The 17727-nt window shown below is 42.8% G+C and overlaps 2 protein-coding genes across 2 annotated transcripts; one reads left to right on the forward strand and one right to left on the reverse strand.

Moving 5' to 3' along the window:
• Nucleotides 1-360: 360 nt before the first annotated feature.
• On the forward strand, nucleotides 361-3236 carry prf1.5 (perforin 1.5). The gene is made up of 5 exons (XM_076731318.1): nucleotides 361-601; nucleotides 835-1110; nucleotides 1302-1573; nucleotides 1818-1959; nucleotides 2093-3236. The coding sequence occupies exons 2-5, from the start codon at nucleotides 841-843 to the stop codon at nucleotides 2978-2980; spliced, it is 1572 nt and encodes a 523-aa protein (XP_076587433.1). The 5' UTR covers nucleotides 361-601; nucleotides 835-840; the 3' UTR covers nucleotides 2981-3236.
• A 188-nt stretch (nucleotides 3237-3424) lies between these two features.
• Nucleotides 3425-16342, reverse strand: smarcad1a (SNF2 related chromatin remodeling ATPase with DExD box 1a). The gene is made up of 23 exons (XM_076731317.1): nucleotides 15864-16342; nucleotides 14620-14755; nucleotides 14398-14527; nucleotides 14182-14251; nucleotides 13788-13882; nucleotides 13357-13458; nucleotides 12620-12698; nucleotides 11826-12523; nucleotides 11026-11222; nucleotides 10507-10597; nucleotides 9871-9970; nucleotides 9630-9689; nucleotides 8584-8659; nucleotides 8289-8424; nucleotides 7998-8129; nucleotides 7508-7603; nucleotides 6986-7103; nucleotides 6772-6887; nucleotides 6406-6594; nucleotides 6174-6292; nucleotides 5821-6003; nucleotides 5479-5588; nucleotides 3425-4723 (listed from the first exon to the last, which is right to left on the reverse strand). The coding sequence occupies exons 1-23, from the start codon at nucleotides 15973-15975 to the stop codon at nucleotides 4662-4664; spliced, it is 3207 nt and encodes a 1068-aa protein (XP_076587432.1). The 5' UTR covers nucleotides 15976-16342; the 3' UTR covers nucleotides 3425-4661.
• Between the last annotated feature and the right edge of the window lie 1385 nt (nucleotides 16343-17727).

Below are 17727 nucleotides of genomic sequence, written 5' to 3' on the forward strand. Positions count from 1 at the left end.
TTCCAGTAAAGGGTGCATCTCTCCTCTCGTGACAATACAATCTCCCTCCCCCACACATGCACGTGCACATAAACATACACAGCTGTGAAAGGATTCATAGAGCTGGGTCATGAACGTCAAAACCCACTCATGCTGAGGAAATTGCTAAGGCCTTTGGGGAGGGAGGGGAAGAGAGAGAGAGAGAGAGAGAGAGAGAGAGAGAGAGAGAGAGAGAGAGAGAGAGTGGAAGAGGGACAGACAGAGAGATACATAGCCCTGAGGCAGAGGAACTCCCTCGGTCTTTTTCATAAGGCGGAAGACGGACAAAAACGGTGCACCCAGCAGCAGGCTTTCAGCACAGCTTGCAAGCAAAGCCAAAGCTCTTTCAACCGTGATTTCATTTCCACCAGGATCAAGACTTTAGTCAGTTCACAGTTCATTGTTTACAGTGAGCTGTGCCATCGATGGGGCTAGCAAAGACAGCGAGACACAACAAATGTGTTTTTCTTGGCTGTTAAAATCTGGAGAGGAATTTCATTAGGCTAAGGAAGAGACAGTCTGACAACTTCTAAAGGAGGACGGGGACACAATCTGAGGGCCGGTGGATAAAACACAGTCCGAGGTAAGACTGTGTGTTGTCTTGTATCTGTCTGTTGTGCACGTTTTTAGAGTTGACACAACATCTGTGGCAGGATTACTCCAGTTTATTAAGCAGAGAGGATTAAGAGCCCATCTACATTTACTGTATAACAGACATAATTCATTTGTTATTATTTGCTACCAGCAAAGAGGAAATCCTTAAAATATAGACTTTCGGATACTGACTTCCCCCCCTCCGCATGTTGTTACATTCAGATAACCATGCCAGCAGCAGGATACCCATGGGGCAACTTTGCCGTGTTTACACTGGCTTCATTGGTCTTGTTGGAGGTCTGCGGGGTCCAGGGCTGTCGCACTGGGTCAGGGTCTGAGTGTGAAAAAGCCCCTTTTGTCCCTGGCCACAACCTGGCAGGGGAGGGTTTTGATGTGGTGCGGATGCGTCGAACAGGGGCATATGTCATCAACGTCAAAGGTCAGCTGGTTGACAACCACACCTGCACACTGTGTCCAAACCGCTTCCAACAAGGACAGGTGAAAACTGTAAAACTCTTTTTCCATGGTCTTCAATTGAAAATTACTTCACTCAATTCCATCCAAACCGCTTCTTCTTTGTTGTTCCTCCTGTTCTGTTTTTCCTTCTTGTTCTATTCCACACTTCCTTTAACCATTTTTTCCCTCCACCTGCATCCTACTCCACATCCTGCCTTTTCTCACCTCCTCAGATTCAGAGGCTGCCTGCAGCAGTGCTCGACTGGCGTCCCTTCAGCCGCTGCAGCAAGCAGCTTTCCAGTGCCCTCCACCACTCTGTGGACTCCCTGTTGCGCAGCACTAACTCCCTGGTTAACAACAACTGGAACATGGGTTTGAGTTTAGATGATGTCGGCAAGGTACTGCTGGGAGGAAGCCGCTCAGACTTGGCAAAGTTTGCCCGATCACAGCACAGTGTAGACAAGGCCACTTTTGCCATCCATGAAATCAGTTGCACCTACTACAGGTAAAGAGGAGTGGGACTAGTCCTGCATGTAAAGAAGGCAAATATGTTATTATCATATATAGGTCAACGACTTACAAAATGGGGTTGTTTAAGAAAACACTTGAATTCAGGAACAAATGGTACACAATTTTTTTTTCTTTTGCAAGGTTGCAACAGTTTGAGCTCAAGTGTTTGTCACATGAGAGTCAAGATTATGGTCTCATTGTGTTATGGTTGAACTCCACATGCCTTTTGTTCATTTTAGCTACAGGCTGGCTGATCATCCCCAGCTGAGTGCAGAGTTCACAAAACATCTGAAGAGACTCCCACAGAGAATAAATACAAGCCAGGACAGAGCTCTGTATAGACGGCTGATAGACACCTATGGAACACACTATATACACCAGGTAAGATGCTTGATACAGTGTACTTTTCCAGCCTTTCATACTGTAGTACTTAGGAAGTAGGAATTATGATGAAACTTCTCACTATGCCAAAAGGCCATCAGCCTTCATTTCATTATTTGTTGATCTCTCCTAGGTCCAGCTTGGTGGGAAGGTGAGACGAATCACTGCCTTCAGGACCTGCCTGGCCACACTGAAGGGCTTCTCAGAGTCCCAGGTCAAAAACTGCCTGAATGTTGAACTCCGAATGGCTCTTGGTTTCATCCCTGCCAACGTGTCCTTCTCCAACAAGTGCGACAACCTCCTGAAAGGTAACATGACCATGGGCTTCTACCAAGGCTTCATGACCCATAAAACTGAGGTTATCGGAGGAGAGAGGTACTTCCCTGACATCCTCTACCAACAGGACCCATCTGAGGCGTACCACAGCTGGATGAACAGCCTCCATGACAACCCTGATGTGGTTTCTTACGCCATCTTCCCACTGCATCATCTGGTGGAGGACTCACAGATCAGTGCTAATCTGAGAAGCATTGTCACAGAGTATATTAAAGATAACCAGCTGAAGGAGGACCACTTTGGTTTCAAGAACTGCTCCCCAACTCCCAATCTGGATCACAACTGTTGTCCTCTAAGGGCTGGCAGAGGAACTCTCAGACTGGTGATCCACAGAGCAGCAGGTCTGAGGGCAGACACTTTCACAAAAACTGATGCCTACGTCAAGATCTTCTACAATGGCATGTACGAGGAGACGGAGACGGTGATGGACAACAATGACCCAGTGTGGAATGCCACTTATGACTTTGGATCAGTGGAAGTGGGTCAGGAGTTGAGGTTTGAAGTCTGGGATCGAGATGTTTTTTACAATGACGTAGCGGGTAGATGTGTTGTCTTTCCTGAGCGAGGAATTCGCTCTCTCAGCTGTCAGCTGAAAAAAGGAGTTCTCTACTTCACCTACTCCATCAAATGCGATGCTCACTTGACAGGATTCAGGTGTGGACGATACTCCCCCAGTGCAGAGTAAAGTATTAGATTACAATGGGTAACTGTAGATTTTAGCACATTTTTCGTACATAATGTGGAACTTTCAAGTATTATATTTTTTCTCATTTTAACCGGAAAGATTAGTCAGCATAGTGATTGCCAAACAAACTCGCTCCCATTTTGTATCACAATTTTATAATGGAAAAATTCTGTCAGAGTCCATCCAAAAAAATGTCATTAGTTGTCTTCTAATGTTTGTAATGTCTCAATATTAAACAATTTTTACTCACCACTGTGAGTGGTGAAAACCCTTGTGCATCCATTGTACACACCAAGATGAAGGGATTTTGATTTGGGATATTTACTGCTGTCTACCACCTTGAGTTGGCTTATGACTGATGCAATGGCGTATATTGATAAAGCATTAACAGGGGCTACACACCATGGATGGATGGCTGTAGGCATGACCACACAAACCTTTATTCCAATTATTTTTATTCAGTTCAAACAGGAACCTTAAAAACATACAAATAACTTCATAAAAGCTTTTACAGTAACACTTGTACACTTACAACACATCAGCCACTTTACACAGTACATAAATGCAGCAGCTACTTCCTCAAATCATCATCCTCATGGTGTCGCTTGGCTTAAGATGTTTAACGGAGTAGTAAGAAACAGTTCAAGCACCATACTTATTAAAGACATTCTATTTTATATTTTTGTTTTAGTTCTTCTAGCTTTATGCACTAGAAAATCTGGAGTATTTATGTATTAAACGCATCAACTACATCCACACAACCATCTTATATTCAGTCCAAAAAAGTTCAGTCAGTCTGCCTTTGCTGAAAAGTTGACTTAAAATATGAGATCAGGATGAAACTCAACACATTACACTGACAGTGACAGTACAATTTTCCAGATACTTGGCTTACTTTTTGATGCAACCTCAACTGTCAAAAAGGTTTGATCAGACATGGCAGCAAAGGAAATCAATGTGAATAGCAACATTTTCTGTGCAGTTGTCCTACTTGCCATTCAAATACTGCTGTGGATCACTTAAAAAAAAAGAAAAAAGAAAATGGCACGATCCAACACGTCCTGTTATGAGGGATGGTGGCTGCATTCTGCACGCACATCCTCTGCAGAAAAGCAGTACTTCCTGACTAGAATTTGGAATATTTCATTGGTCAAAGACTGCCAGTAATTCACTTTCCTGACCAGCATACAGTACCTTTAACTGAATGTGAGTAACATAAGACTGCGTGGGTCATATAAGCTGAAATGATGATACTTCTGTTCAGTAAACCACATTTGATAGTGCACTCATACACATGCTGCATTCCTGACGGTTTGGTCTGAACTTCTCAACGCCACTTTCTTCCAAGCTTCTGCAGCCTGAGACCCTCACATAACATGTGGAGTGCATAATATTCAGAAAGGCAAAATCTTTGTTTTGGGTCTATTTACGGGTCTCATAGTCAAAGTAGGAGCAAAAACTGTGCACGTGTAAAAATAGTGTTTCAGGCACAGCTACCACGCTACACAGTAAATCAGATCTCACCATCAGAACTCTTTTTCATGGCAGCATATGGTTCTCAGTAGTTTTCTAGTATAGACACTAAAGTGTGTGTTCAGTCAGAACACTCAAGTCTGCCCAGAATCACAGGAATGCCATTAGAAACATATTTGTGCAGTCTCAACTTTCACTTGTTTGTGTGTCACAGTCCCAGTGAGGCTTTGAGCAAAGATGCCATATCTTCAGGTATAGTCCCCTCATCACCTAAAGAACATATTACGTTTTAGTTTTAATTTTTTTTCATTCGCATATAATTCAGAAAGTTAGGGCAAATGCAAGTCAGCTGGTTCAAATATTGTGTGACAGGAAATATGACTAACAATAGTGATGCAGCATTAGTCACTGCCCTCAAGATTTGGATCTGTTGTTGTAGTTCTACACCAGTGCTCGGCGGCACCTGGAGGCTTGTTTATGTCTCCTCTTCTCCATAAATATTTGTACTTTATTTACCTAATTTTGTGAATTGTTACTCCACATTGTAATTTTAGTATTCATATGTATGTATACACAACATCCACTGCATGTCTGTGTGTTCATCCTGACCTGATTATTGTACTTATTCACACTGTATGTGCACAGGAAGATGCTGGGACTTTACTCAGATCTTACATGTTCAAGCAACCAATACTTGCTTCGGGGTTAGGGAAAGTATTTCATTACTACCATCTCTGCAGAGTGAGGATGTAGCACAGCGATTCTGAAATCTGCTTGATCTCCTCTGTTACTGATGAACTCTTCATCATTTATTTGTTAAAGTTATTTGAGAAGCAACTTGAAGTAGGTGAATATTTACTGTTCTATAACAAACACTAAAGAAATCACCACTACTATTCGTGATATATACTATACCTAGTAAAATTCAATCAATTTCATGTATTTATTACAGAAATAGTGTGCATGCAGTCATTCAGGTGTGTGTGTGTGTGTGTGTGTGTGTGTGTGCGCGCACATGTCCTTACCCTGTTCAGCAGCGGTCATGTCCTGCTCCAGTTTTAGTTTCTTCTGGCTCAGCTGCAGTATGCAGTCCTCTATGCTGTCCTTACTGATCAGCTTAATCACCTGTACGGTCCTGACACCCACAGTGAGGTTTATTAGTCACTACAGTGAATCACCACATTAAACCCAGTTCTGAAAGGAAAATGTTTGCCTGTGGAGGTCCTGTAAGTGCAATTAATACCTAATGAATCTCACGAGAATCTGCCCGCATATTGCAGAAATGCTTTCCAATTGCTGACGTAATAGGAGTAAATTTCACGACTCTTCCCATAAAATCAGACGATTATCTGCAGATTCCATCTTACCTGGTCTGGCCTACACGGTGACATCTGTCCTCGGCCTGCTTGTCATTGTAGGGATTGCAGTCTATGTCATGGAGGATGACAACATTAGCAGAGGTGAGGTTGATGCCCAGGCCACCAGCACGCGTTGACAACAGGAACACAAATATATCAGGATCTGTGTTGAACTCATCAATCAGCACGATCCTGCAGGACAAAGAAATCATTTTAGATATTACATGTGAGGCAGTGAAATAAGAAAAAGTGTACTGTCTGCAGGAGAGATGACTGACAAGATTTCATTAACATTAAATGCTTCATGATTCTGCCTTACTGGCTACCACTGATGTGAGTTAAATGTTCAGTACAACACTGACCTGTCAGCTATGGGTGTGGATCCATCCAGTCTGACGTAACGATGCTTAAGATGTTTCAGCAGCACTTCCACAATGTCCAGCATCATGGTGAACTGACTGAATAATACCACTCGGTCTCCCTGCAGGATTAAAGGGAAAAAGCGATGCTACATGAGGGATTGCTGGGCATAAAAACAAGACTGCACATGCTCCCTCCTGCACGTACCACACCCATCTGCCCATTTGTTTTTACCTTGTTTTTAAGCGAGGCCAGCAGCTCTGTGAGGTGGCGGAATTTCCCAGAGTCAAGCAGGAGATCGGTTTCAAGCTGGTAGGAGCTGATGGAGGAGTACTGCTGGCACAGACGATGCAGCTCAAAGTCTGACATCACTTCCATGTCCTCCTGGATCAGAGCAGCATCTGCATCAAAGTGAGTTGGCTCCTGCGGAGGGAAAGAAAGAAGAATGCAAGGGGGCAGAGAAATACTTATTTAACCACCCAAACACTTTCAGATGGCAAAGTCATTTGAATGCTTGTGCCATCAGCCAGCTAAGCCTTGTGGCACAGCTCGGAGACAGCAGACAAAACAAACAAGGGCCAGTCAGGAAGTCGGACTGACCTTGAGCATGAGTTTGCTCATGGCTTTGAGCTTTTCTGTGGTGTAGTACTGCCTATGAAGCAGAGGGTGGTTGGCCATCTTCCGCAACTGCATCATCACATTACACAACTCGCGCTCTGCAGCGAGAAGGCATGAGGGGAAATATTAGCCAGGCATTTTTTCAGTTATTTGTACAAATATTTGCGTGGTGCAGGGAGCAGTGAATCAGGCTTACTCTCGCCATTGGTGGAACTCTTGAGTTTTTTAAAGAGGGTCTGGTAGAGAACTTGCTGTTTCTCACTCATTGAGCAGAACTCCACCTTTTCTTCCTTGGCTGGCAGCTGCTTGAGGACCTGGAAAAAAAGGAATGACCATTAGTTTTATTATCATTTACAATACTTACACAGGATTTGTATTAGCTTACTCTCATTATGACCATTATTTAACGATGAATGGTGAAACTGCAGAATACCGACATACAGTAAGTGACAAATGCTGAAGCAATAAAGTTTAATAGAGTCGTCCTAATTCTTTTGATTAACAGACTGAATTAAAATGTTCACTGGATTATAATTTATCAGGGTTTTTAACATAGTTGGATGCAGGGGAACTAATTAAAACCCAAAGAAGAAAACTTTACCTATATTTTTACTGCAGGTTTTTCGAGCAAAAACCTAAAGTGTTCAAAATTTCAAACTGCAAAACTAACTAACATTTACATGAGTGCACAAATGAGTAACTTTACGGATCATCTCACCTCGCTCTTGACTCTTCGGAGAATGAAAGGTTTCATGATGAGTTTGGCCTGAGCAATACGATCCCTCTCAAAGCGGCTCTGGTCCTCATGGGATTTCTGACACATAACATACAACATTATGTTTCTTTGCTTTTTAGTCTATTAAATAAATAATCTTAACTAAACTCTTATACCTCGTACAACCAGACACCTTCAGAATTGAAGTCACTCTCTTTCACCGGACTAAGATGAGCTTAACTGTCGTGTTAACTCATTGTAAAATACACATCATTCAAATTTGACAGAAACAAAATAAAAATCACCAAAACCGTCTTGGTTAGTCTTTCCACTGTTTCAACAATCAACCCCCGCCCCCCCCCAAAAAAACAAAAAACAAACAAACAAACAAACAGACCAACCCTATCGCGCATGCAGGTATTTGGTGCCATCCAGTTTCTAATGACATAGCTGCCATCTGTCCAAACACAGTAACACACACTCTCTCACTCACCATGGAAAACATTTTGGAGAGCTGTGTAGTGGAGCTGGAGAACATGGAGGGCATGATGAAATTCAGGAGAGACATCAGCTCTAAGAGGTTGTTCTGTAAAGGAGTTCCTGTCAGCAGCAAGCGATGCTCTGCCTGCAGGGAGAGAGAGAGAAAGGGACAGCTGCTGTGTGAGGTACTCCTGGATATACAGGAAAGGATAGAAAGGCAAAGAATTCTCATAACATATGAAGACACCAGAAATGAGGGGGTGGTGGGAGTATAAAATACATTACAAAATGTCAGTGAACTAACGTTTATAGCCAAAAGGTGGCGGTAACGGAGCGAGTTCATGTTCTTCAACATGTGACCTTCATCAAACACAGCGTACTTCAGACTCAGCTTGCGGAAAAGGCTGCGGTCGTAATCGTTTCCTATGGCCAAGTTATACCTGTGAAACAAGTCAAACACAAGCAAGACACGATAAAACAAAAGGACTCATTTACTTTGTGCTCAGGTGTTACTGACAAGCTGCTCGAGGAGCTGACTGTAGCATCTCGACTGTAATACTCTGGAAAATGTGACAGAGGGTGTCTGTGCGTTTGCTCACGTGGTCACAATGACGTTGAAATCTACATCTCCACTGAGGATGTCGTGTCTGAGGTAGCGGCGGTCCTCCATGGATCCTGCACAAAACATTCGTGTACACGCTCTTCATCACATGGTGCAACAACACTCAATCAACAATCAGCAGAAGCTCAATATCAGCTCAACCAATGAGCTTGTGGTTGACTAAAATGCTTCAAATGTGGATGCTGCTGCAAAGAAGCTACAAATTGTAAAATGTGGACGCTTCACACACATAATCCACACCGCAGCACAGAAGATCTAAACAATCACAGTTTCAAGGTGGACACCCAAGTTATGGGTGAAATATGACCAGAAAAGTGTTTTTGATGTAACAGTGAAGTTGACCCTTGATTTTTTTTGGATAGAAATTGTGATCGCTTCATCATTTTATCCTGTGAGACGTTTGTGTGAAATGTTGTCATACTCAGAGTACAAATTCTTGAGTTATGGCCCAATGTTTTCTGAGGTCACACTGACCCTTGATCACCAAAACCTGATCAATTCATCCTTGAGTCCACGTGGATGTTTGTGTCAAATGTACAGAAACTTCCTCGAGGCGTTCTGAACACACAACGCCTCCAGCCACAGCAATCGCCAGTGTGAAGGCACAAAATGGGGTTCATGGTGTCACAGAGGGTTCTAACAGTGAACAATGAAATAAGTTCACACACCAGGAACTAAACCCGGTATAGAGTCAACATCATAACTTCCCAGAGATGAATACACTGCTTCAAAGGAACACAAACTGCACTGTGGAGGCTCAGGGTTTCATACGTCTTCCTGATTTGGGCTTTCTGGTTCATGTTTCATCTTATTCCGCATACCAGCACAGCTTCTGGCTGGGTTTTGCTACAGTGTTGCATGAACACGAGCTAAGATACAGTTCTGCACAAAAAGTACACAGAGTCCTCTTCAGCGGTCTCTGTGCACGGTTGAAAGTGAACACTTAAGGTGTCCAGATCACTTGCAGGGTTCACATAAGGAAAGACGGCATGTCAACGTGAAAAGATGAACGAGGAGTCTTACCATAATAGACTAGAACGTTGAGGCTTGGACACCACAGCTTCAGCTCTCTGACCCAGTTATCTACAAAAAAGAGAGTATGAAATAAATCACTAATAAACAACTGATTTTTAATCTGCCTCACAGAGCACAGAGAAAATGTTATGTGTAAACAAAGCCTTAACGTAACTATCCAAGTGTATGCTGTTAGGTGACATAATATGAAGCAAGGCAGCAAAAGTGTGTGACTTGTGGAGATCGTTACCCAGCGTGGACGACGGCACAGTGATGAGATGAGGACCTTCTATTCCATTCTGGTACAGCTGGGACAGAAATGCTATAGCCTGGATGGTCTTCCCCAAACCCTGAGAGAGGGAGTGAAGAGGAGAGTTAAAGAGGAGAGATGGAAAGACACACTCAGATATCAAACACAAAGAGATAAAGGGTTTCAGAAAGAGCCAGGTGGACAGAAAACAAAAGACATTTGAACATCTGTGTTTCAGATCACGTACTACCTGTATAAACAGCAAAAATCCTGACAGACTTCCACTGCAAGCAGTGCAGCTTTGCTAAACTACACAAATCAAAGCTCTCACTTCTCTCACAGTCTCGGGGCTAAAACAACACATTTTATATCCTTTGCTGTTTCCTGCGCTTTCTGATTGTTTATTCACCTGCAGGTTTGCCACATATCTACAAAAAACACTCTGATACCGGCACAGCATCACACATGGAGTGCTGAATTAAACAAGCTGTGAGCGCCTGCTGTGCTGCTTGGCTTATTAAATGTTTACATTCAGGATCCTTCATTTGTTTTTGACTTTGGGCTCATGATCAACACCTCACAAATGTTGGTACAGCACCCTTTTACTTCCCACAGGTGCCATGCTGGTTGCCTTACCATTTCATCAGCGAGGATACCACTCAGCTTGTGCTCATGCAGAAGCAGCAGCCACTTTAGACCAATCAGCTGATAGGGCTTGAGCTGGAACCTGAGAGACAACAAATAACAGCCTGAGAACAAGAAGCGGATTCCTCACTTTTATGAAAACATACTGCCATACAGTCTCGATGCATCATTTATGGAAACAAAAATGCAAAACTGTTGACACCCAGCCAAACAGTCAGAGGGGCCGACTTCAACCATCTCAAAAAGGGAATGCAGGCGCAGTCGCAGATGTAATGATGGATGAAATTCATTGCGTTGGCCTCCAAAAGTGCAGATTTGCAGCTCACATGTAAATCAGCAGATTTAGACAGTGGAATGGAAAATGAGTGAATGTCCAGCTCGAGTGTGTATGTGTGTCTGTGTGGTGGGGGGTTCATGACCCACAGTCAGCTGCTCTGTCACTGAACACTAAGTTTTTATATTTAACTAGTTTAACCATTACATTATGTGCATATGACACTTTTTACTCACTTGCTGTTGAGTAAACGGGGCTGTTTCATGGACCCTGTGCCCTTCTCCATCACCTCAGTGACCTGCTTGACCATTTTTGAGGAAATGGTCTCACACTTGGACATGAGCCCCAGAACAACCTTCCGCTCTTTGAGGACGACTCTGCAGCCCAGCAGCAAGACCTCGGACAGTCCGTTGTCCTTATGGAAGACATCGACCTGAAGAGGAAAGAACATGTGGCTATAATCAAGTATCTTGACGGTACCCATTGACCACTACTGCACAGTCACTTCATGACCTGACAACGAACGCATCACTGAATTTACTGGTGCCACTGCATCCAATGGCAGACGGTTCTGTCTTACCAGGTTTCGTACATCTCTGATCAGGGCAAACACATCTGTACTGTGACTTAAATGGTTAAATCTGTCTTCAGGAACACCTTATAAAACCAAACATAATAAAAAAACAATGCAATCTTTCACTGTGTTTGATTAGTACAAAGACAGTAAATATTTCCCTATTATTGCAACATGACAGTCATTGATAATTATTATGCACCATTGCTGTTAATATTTACTCTCTGTTGACAGATGTTTGGACAATGAAAATGATATGAGTATGTCAGGAGGTTAAGAGTTCTGCTAGCACGCTCAGTCAGTAAACACAGTGTGAATGAAAGTTCACAGGTCACAAAGCCATTCTCCAGGTGTTCACACACACACACACACACACACACACACACACACACACACACACACACACACACACACACACACACACACACACACACACACACACACACACACACAGTCTCTCACCAGGCTTTGCCAGCTATCAAAGGGTCTCAGTTCCACAATCTTCTGGGCCTTTTTAACCGAGCACCCAGCAATCAGCGACAGCTCATCAATTGATGCATTTTGGAAGAACGTTATCATCTCCTTCTTCAGTTCTGTCATGCCACCTTTAGAGTCCAGCTCATCGTCAGAGTCCTCGAACTCACTGCTAACGGTGTCCTCTTCACCATCATTTTCCCCGTCAGAGCTGACATGTTCGTCTGAGGCACGCGCCTTCCTTTTGCTCTCTGCTGCCTGTTTCTTAGCTATACTGGTCCCACTGGCAAATCTGGACAGCATCTGGGCAGTAGAGGAGGAGGAGGAGGAGGAGGGCGTTTTCAGGGAGTAAGAGGTAGTTGTTTTCTTGACGGAGGAGGATGAGGACACTGAATCTGAACTTTTTTGAAGCCATGTGGACAGAGTGGAAGCGCTATTTCTCTTTTTGGAACCTTCGCTGCTGCCCGAGTCTGAATCGTCTTCACTGTCCTTTGTAGCGTCTGAATCACCTATACTCTCCTCTGTTTCACTAATATTTCTGCGGTCCTTGTGATCTTTCCTTTTTTTGTTGTCTCTGTGATCTTTGTGGCGTTCCGACTTTCTGTGGTCCCTGCTCGACTTGTCTTTGCTCTTCAACTTACTGGACTTCTTTTCTTCTGTTTCAGGTGAGCTGAAGCTGGTATTGTCTGACAACAGAAAAGAAAAAAATCAGATTCAGTTAAGAACAAGAAGCGCACATGAGCGTGAGGTCAGTGAATAGCTGGCAGCTGTTTTGTTCTCACCTTGGTCAGAGAACATCTGCAGAACCTGCAGAGCGTCCTCAACATTCCAGTCGTGTTCCTGCAGCACCATCCGCAGCTCCTGCAAGAAGAAGGAGTTTTCCTTTTTGCATTGTGGCCTGACATGGCTTTAAAGTCATTTTCCAGGGTAAAACATTATTTCAAGTAGCTGCAAAGCTGCATCATTGGACAAAGACAGAACATTAGTTTCTGCTTCAGTAGTTTCAAATGAAAAGATAATGCACATATTCTATAAATCCTGTCATACAAGTAGGACTTACTAATTGAAATTCAAGGTTCACTGTTTCATCCTCAGTGTCTAGATTGAACAGTTGATAAGGGGGTTCGGATGATTAGGGGTGCAGCAAATCACATCATCAAAACCCTCCTCACAAATGTATTCATTCACAGAATAATTTAGTCGCTCACAGTTAAGCCTATGATGGCAGTGTCGGATGACATGCTGAAGAAGAAAAAAGTATTAAACTATTAAATGGATACACGGCTAAGTAGTGCATGAGATGTCATAAAGCTGGAGGGAGCTAAATGTGCCTCTGGGTGTTTGAGGTACGAGGCTGTGAGGAGAGGTAAACATCAGAAACTCACAGGCCAGCGTACAGTTATCATTTTATGCCCAGTGTACAAACAGACTGAGAGGGCAGAATCACACCGGACTAAAATCAAAATATGAAATGGCTTGATGTGTTACAGACAGGGACAGGGAGTGTCTGTGTTTTCACCTCCTTGTCCTGATCAGGAAACTTTTTCTGGAGTTTTCGGACCATGGCCTCCTGCTTCTCCCAGCTGGGCTCTTTGCCTTCATTATCTTCTTCACCAGAAGCCTTTTGGTTTAAATACAAGAATGGTAGATTCAAAACTCAGAGGGAAGAACCCCTTACCACTCAAATTCAATAACAACCACTTAAGGGAATGCCAAAAAAGTCATGTAGACTGTTTACATAATCATGAACATAGGATCAATATGACAATCCTTATTTGGGACTTTGTTGTGCATCAGCCTTCGTTAAATGATCATTTGTGTTTCTTAATATGTGCAAAGAGCTTGATGATGAGTGTTGGATAGATGCAACATGGCTGTGAAAACACTTAAAGTGGATCTTAAAACTTGCTAAACATTGTTAAAAACCATTACAAACATTCGTCATCTTACCGCTGAGGACCTCCTCTTCTTGCTGGGTTGAATCTCAACACTGTCCTGAGAACTGCTGCATCCATCCTGCTTCCTCTTCCTGCCTTGGTCTGGGGCTGAGGAGACAACACATCCATTGTTTTCAAGGGTAGCCAGCTGATCGAGAAAAGTAGCCAGCTGGGCAGGTAAATTTGTGCACAACATTGTTGAATATTTCATAAACAGAAAAAATCTAATGAACAACTTTTCCTTCTTACTTACTTTACAAGGTTTTTGTTTGAAGCTGATGACTTTTCTCCAACAATAAACTAAGCCCTCTTTATGCTAGAAGGCCAATAAGAAAGTGTTTCCTTCTTGTTCATGTGGAATCGAGCATGGGCTGCCATTATGTGCTTATGAAAAAGTAATTACTTACCTTCTTTATCACCAAACTTTAAAAGGCACGCAGCCACAGCTCCATCCAAAGTGCTCGTGCTCCCAATGACCTGAAAACAGAACAGAACAAGGTGCTGTGAACGGGGAAAATTGGGAGATTAAAGGGGATTGTTTCTTATGAACAGAGCCCAAATAATAGCTGGCTTATGTATTCTGGGCTTAAAAGCTGCAAAGCCTCAACAAAGTCTCAACTCACATCCAGCAGCTCCGTCCTTGTTAACTGAGGAAACATCTCCAGTAGTCTGTTCACTTTCTCCTCCAAATCGGTGTCCTCGTCATCTGTATAATGTGTTTCCACATTTTTGGATGATTTTCCTGTGGGATTCCTATAAAAGACGGACAACAAGACTGTAAAACACTATGACTGAGCATGAATGAGAAAAAAAGTGAAAATGTTGTTATTTTAGTTTACACTTACTTGGATTTCCTGGTTAATGATATTTTGGTCTTTGTTTCAGAGAGCTCATCCTCCTCCAAATCAATAGTAAGGACTTCTTCAAAAACCACTCCTCGGGCATGGGACTTTGGTGGGGCTTTGACGGGTTTCATCTGAGCTGGAAGGCAAAATGATATCGTCTTGTTCATTTGCAAAGTTTGCAGCCCCTTTGGTTTTACGGCACATGTCAACGTTCTAATCCTTCAAGTGGAGCGATGACAGCAAGAAGACTGGCACTGGAGAATTATGGGCATGTCTTCACAAGTCACAACCAAACTCTAAAGCAATGTCAGAAAAATTCTAGTGTAATTAAACTACTTCTTTTTATCCTCCAAAGACCACTGAAGGTAGAAATTAAAGACGGTGGAGATCTCTGGTGAGCTCAGGAAGAATGTATGAGTTGCAGGATTGGTCCACGTGCCCATATGTTTCTCTTTATGACCTACTTGGACCACAACTGGATGATATACTGAGATGTGAGACCTCGCCATAATATTGTTATATGTCATGACAGCAATGTTTACCTGGTCTTAAAGGATGCACAGTTGTTAGAATTGGCTCTGTCTAGTGATTTTATGCATTCTTATTCTGTACTTTCTTACTGCACTCGTGTAACTTGATGAATGTCCTTGTACTGTTCAGAGCTGTGAGAAAGCATGACTGGTGAAAGCCAAAACAACACTCACACACAGGTTGCTTCTCACATTCCAGGGACAAGACGTGGACAGTAGTTTGGCTGTCCACGTCTTGACAACTGGCCAGTTACATTCGGTCGCGATACTTTACTTGTGACCTCAATAAATCGGCTGTGAACTGACGATTTCTCCGGTCTGTTCTTGGGCTTCCAATAAAAGAACCGGGCTAACACAGCAGACTGACAATGCCTCAAGGTTCCTACAACCATTTCTAAAATACCTTCACATTATTGGTGGCTTATTTACACTCTGCTTTCAAGGTGCTGTGATTTTTGACTTTGCCCAGCGACAACACAGGCACATAAACCCATGACAATAATAAGGACCTTGCAAATTCTATGCAAATTTACATCAGATATTATGTGGGTTTCCTGGACCTCGACCACACTGTTACGTGGAAAATAGTGAGCCTGACCTGCAGCAAAAAGGAGCGTGTTAATAATTACCATGTTACTTATTACTGGTACCGATAGCATGCCTGACACATCTGGCTAACATCACAGTAAGCTAGCTGTAACATCTGCTACTTACCTGGCTTGTTCTCCTTCTCAGACTCTGGACTTTTCGAGCCGACCTGCTCTTTGTTCGCTGTCGTCGCTGCCTTCTTGTCAAAACGAAAACGGTCTAAATTGAACATGCTCATTTCAACAGTCTGTTTCGTGCCTGACTGCGTCAGCCCTTTGTCTTTTAACAGCCAGCGGTATTTTCTCTGCCCTGTCGCATGAACCAGTGTTCTCGTTAGCCAACGTGACAACCTAGCAAGCTAACTAGCGTCGGATGTTAGCAGTGCAGCCGGGACAGCACGAAAAATACGGTGATTTTCAGCGGTGTCACTGCTACGTTTTCAACGGTAATAGTTTACAATAGTTCGTTTAATGAAGCATTGGTTTCGTATCAAAGGCAGTTGTTCCGGCCAGAGTCCAAATACGCTTAATATATCGCGACTACAGCCGGTTTCCCGCGAACTCCAGCGGCCCTGGAGGATGCTGCGCCGGCTATGTTCATTGGTCAGAGGACGGAGTGGGCGGAACATAGACATATAGGGCGGAAACTCACTTGTATGTCAAGATAACACACTGTAGCCTACTTCCGCTTCGGCTTAAATCTGTTTTGATTCGTTCAAAAGCCTGAATCGCTGTACATTGCTTCTATTTCCTTCCAAGGCATGTGTAATTTATTAAATGAATATTTATTCAAAATATTGTAAAGTATTATGGTGGTATGATGTTACAGTCAGGTAAATAGTGTTTTTCACTGTGGGGGTAGGAGTAGGAGGTTAATGCTCTTGAGTCGGTCCAACATCGCTTATGAAACCTGTGAGGCGATGTAAGTAAATGCATTAAGACAAAGATAGGTTCTAGGACTGAGTGACACGTGATGTGTCCCCTTTACTGGTCGGTATGGATCGTGAACTGTGTCCCGACATTATTATCTGAAAGTAAAATAACTCCTCCTCCTCCATCCTCTGATGTTGGAGTGGTGGTGTGTCAGTGACAGGAATCTTTAAGCACCCCAGCTGTTCTATAGATTTTCCACAGAGTGCAATCACATCAAATTATAGGTAGATAAAATGTCTGTCAAATCTGCACTTTTTAAGAAGTACAGATTTGGTTAAACTGCCATGAATCTGTAAGAATTTAATCAGTCACATCTGTGGATGTATAATGAAAACAAGTCTGATGGCAGCCAGAAGTCAGTTGCATCCCAAATTTGTCTTGGAAGGCTGAAGAAAGATAATGAAAATAACTCAAACGACACTGTTAAGATAATTAAATCTTTGTCATCCAATCTGCCATATTTTCAGTATTCAAATATTAAATTATAAATCAGTCTCTGCTGTCACTAATCTCTTTCAATAGACTTTTTCTCACAGCCCACATTTTGACTTGTCAAATCAGAGTACCTAAGAACATCAACAATGACAAATTCCATAATAGCATGAAACTGCAACAGCAATAACACACCTGGCAGGAATGCAGCCAGTGGAGTGCAGGCAGTGGTGGTCTCTCCTTTGTTTGACTTGTCAGTTTTATGGGAAGTAAAATACTTTCTTTCTTTTTTTTTTCCAGTTCAAAACAACCCTTTATCTCTTCAACAAAGCTACAGACTTTCTCTTCCTTGTTATTTTAGTCAGACTCACCTGTTTCTATATGTTGACCACTAGATGCCACACTCAGATGACAAACTGACAACATTGTTCTGGCGAGTCAGAGAGTGTCATACATCCACTGATCAATGGGGGGCAGCAGATAAACATCATCTGAGATGGGACAAGGTACCCAAGGGTATGAAACCCTGCCCCATTTCAACTTCATCTCTGTGTGGGTGTGTTTTGTGTGATATTTTATGAGGACAAATACAGAACAATTCTAATTATACACTGTGTATGATGGTT

The sequence above is a fragment of the Chaetodon auriga genome, chromosome 5 (assembly GCF_051107435.1).
Source record: "Chaetodon auriga isolate fChaAug3 chromosome 5, fChaAug3.hap1, whole genome shotgun sequence".
In the NCBI taxonomy this organism is placed as follows: Eukaryota; Metazoa; Chordata; class Actinopteri; order Chaetodontiformes; family Chaetodontidae; genus Chaetodon; species Chaetodon auriga.

Bases quoted from the DNA above. Each gene is read 5' to 3' on its own strand.
- prf1.5 (XM_076731318.1), top strand. From the start codon at position 841: ATGCCAGCAGCAGGATACCCATGGGGCAACTTTGCCGTGTTTACACTG. The intron at 1,111-1,301 runs GTGAAAACTGTA...TCACCTCCTCAG, and splicing joins ACCGCTTCCAACAAGGACAG to ATTCAGAGGCTGCCTGCAGC. The intron at 1,574-1,817 runs GTAAAGAGGAGT...TGTTCATTTTAG, and splicing joins ATCAGTTGCACCTACTACAG to CTACAGGCTGGCTGATCATC.
- smarcad1a (XM_076731317.1), bottom strand. From the start codon at position 15,975: ATGAGCATGTTCAATTTAGACCGTTTTCGTTTTGACAAGAAGGCAGCG. The intron at 9,690-9,870 runs GTAACGATCTCC...TCTTTTTTGTAG, and splicing joins TGTGCCGTCGTCCACGCTGG to ATAACTGGGTCAGAGAGCTG. The intron at 6,004-6,173 runs GTCAGTGTTGTA...TTTGTCCTGCAG, and splicing joins TCCACACCCATAGCTGACAG to GATCGTGCTGATTGATGAGT.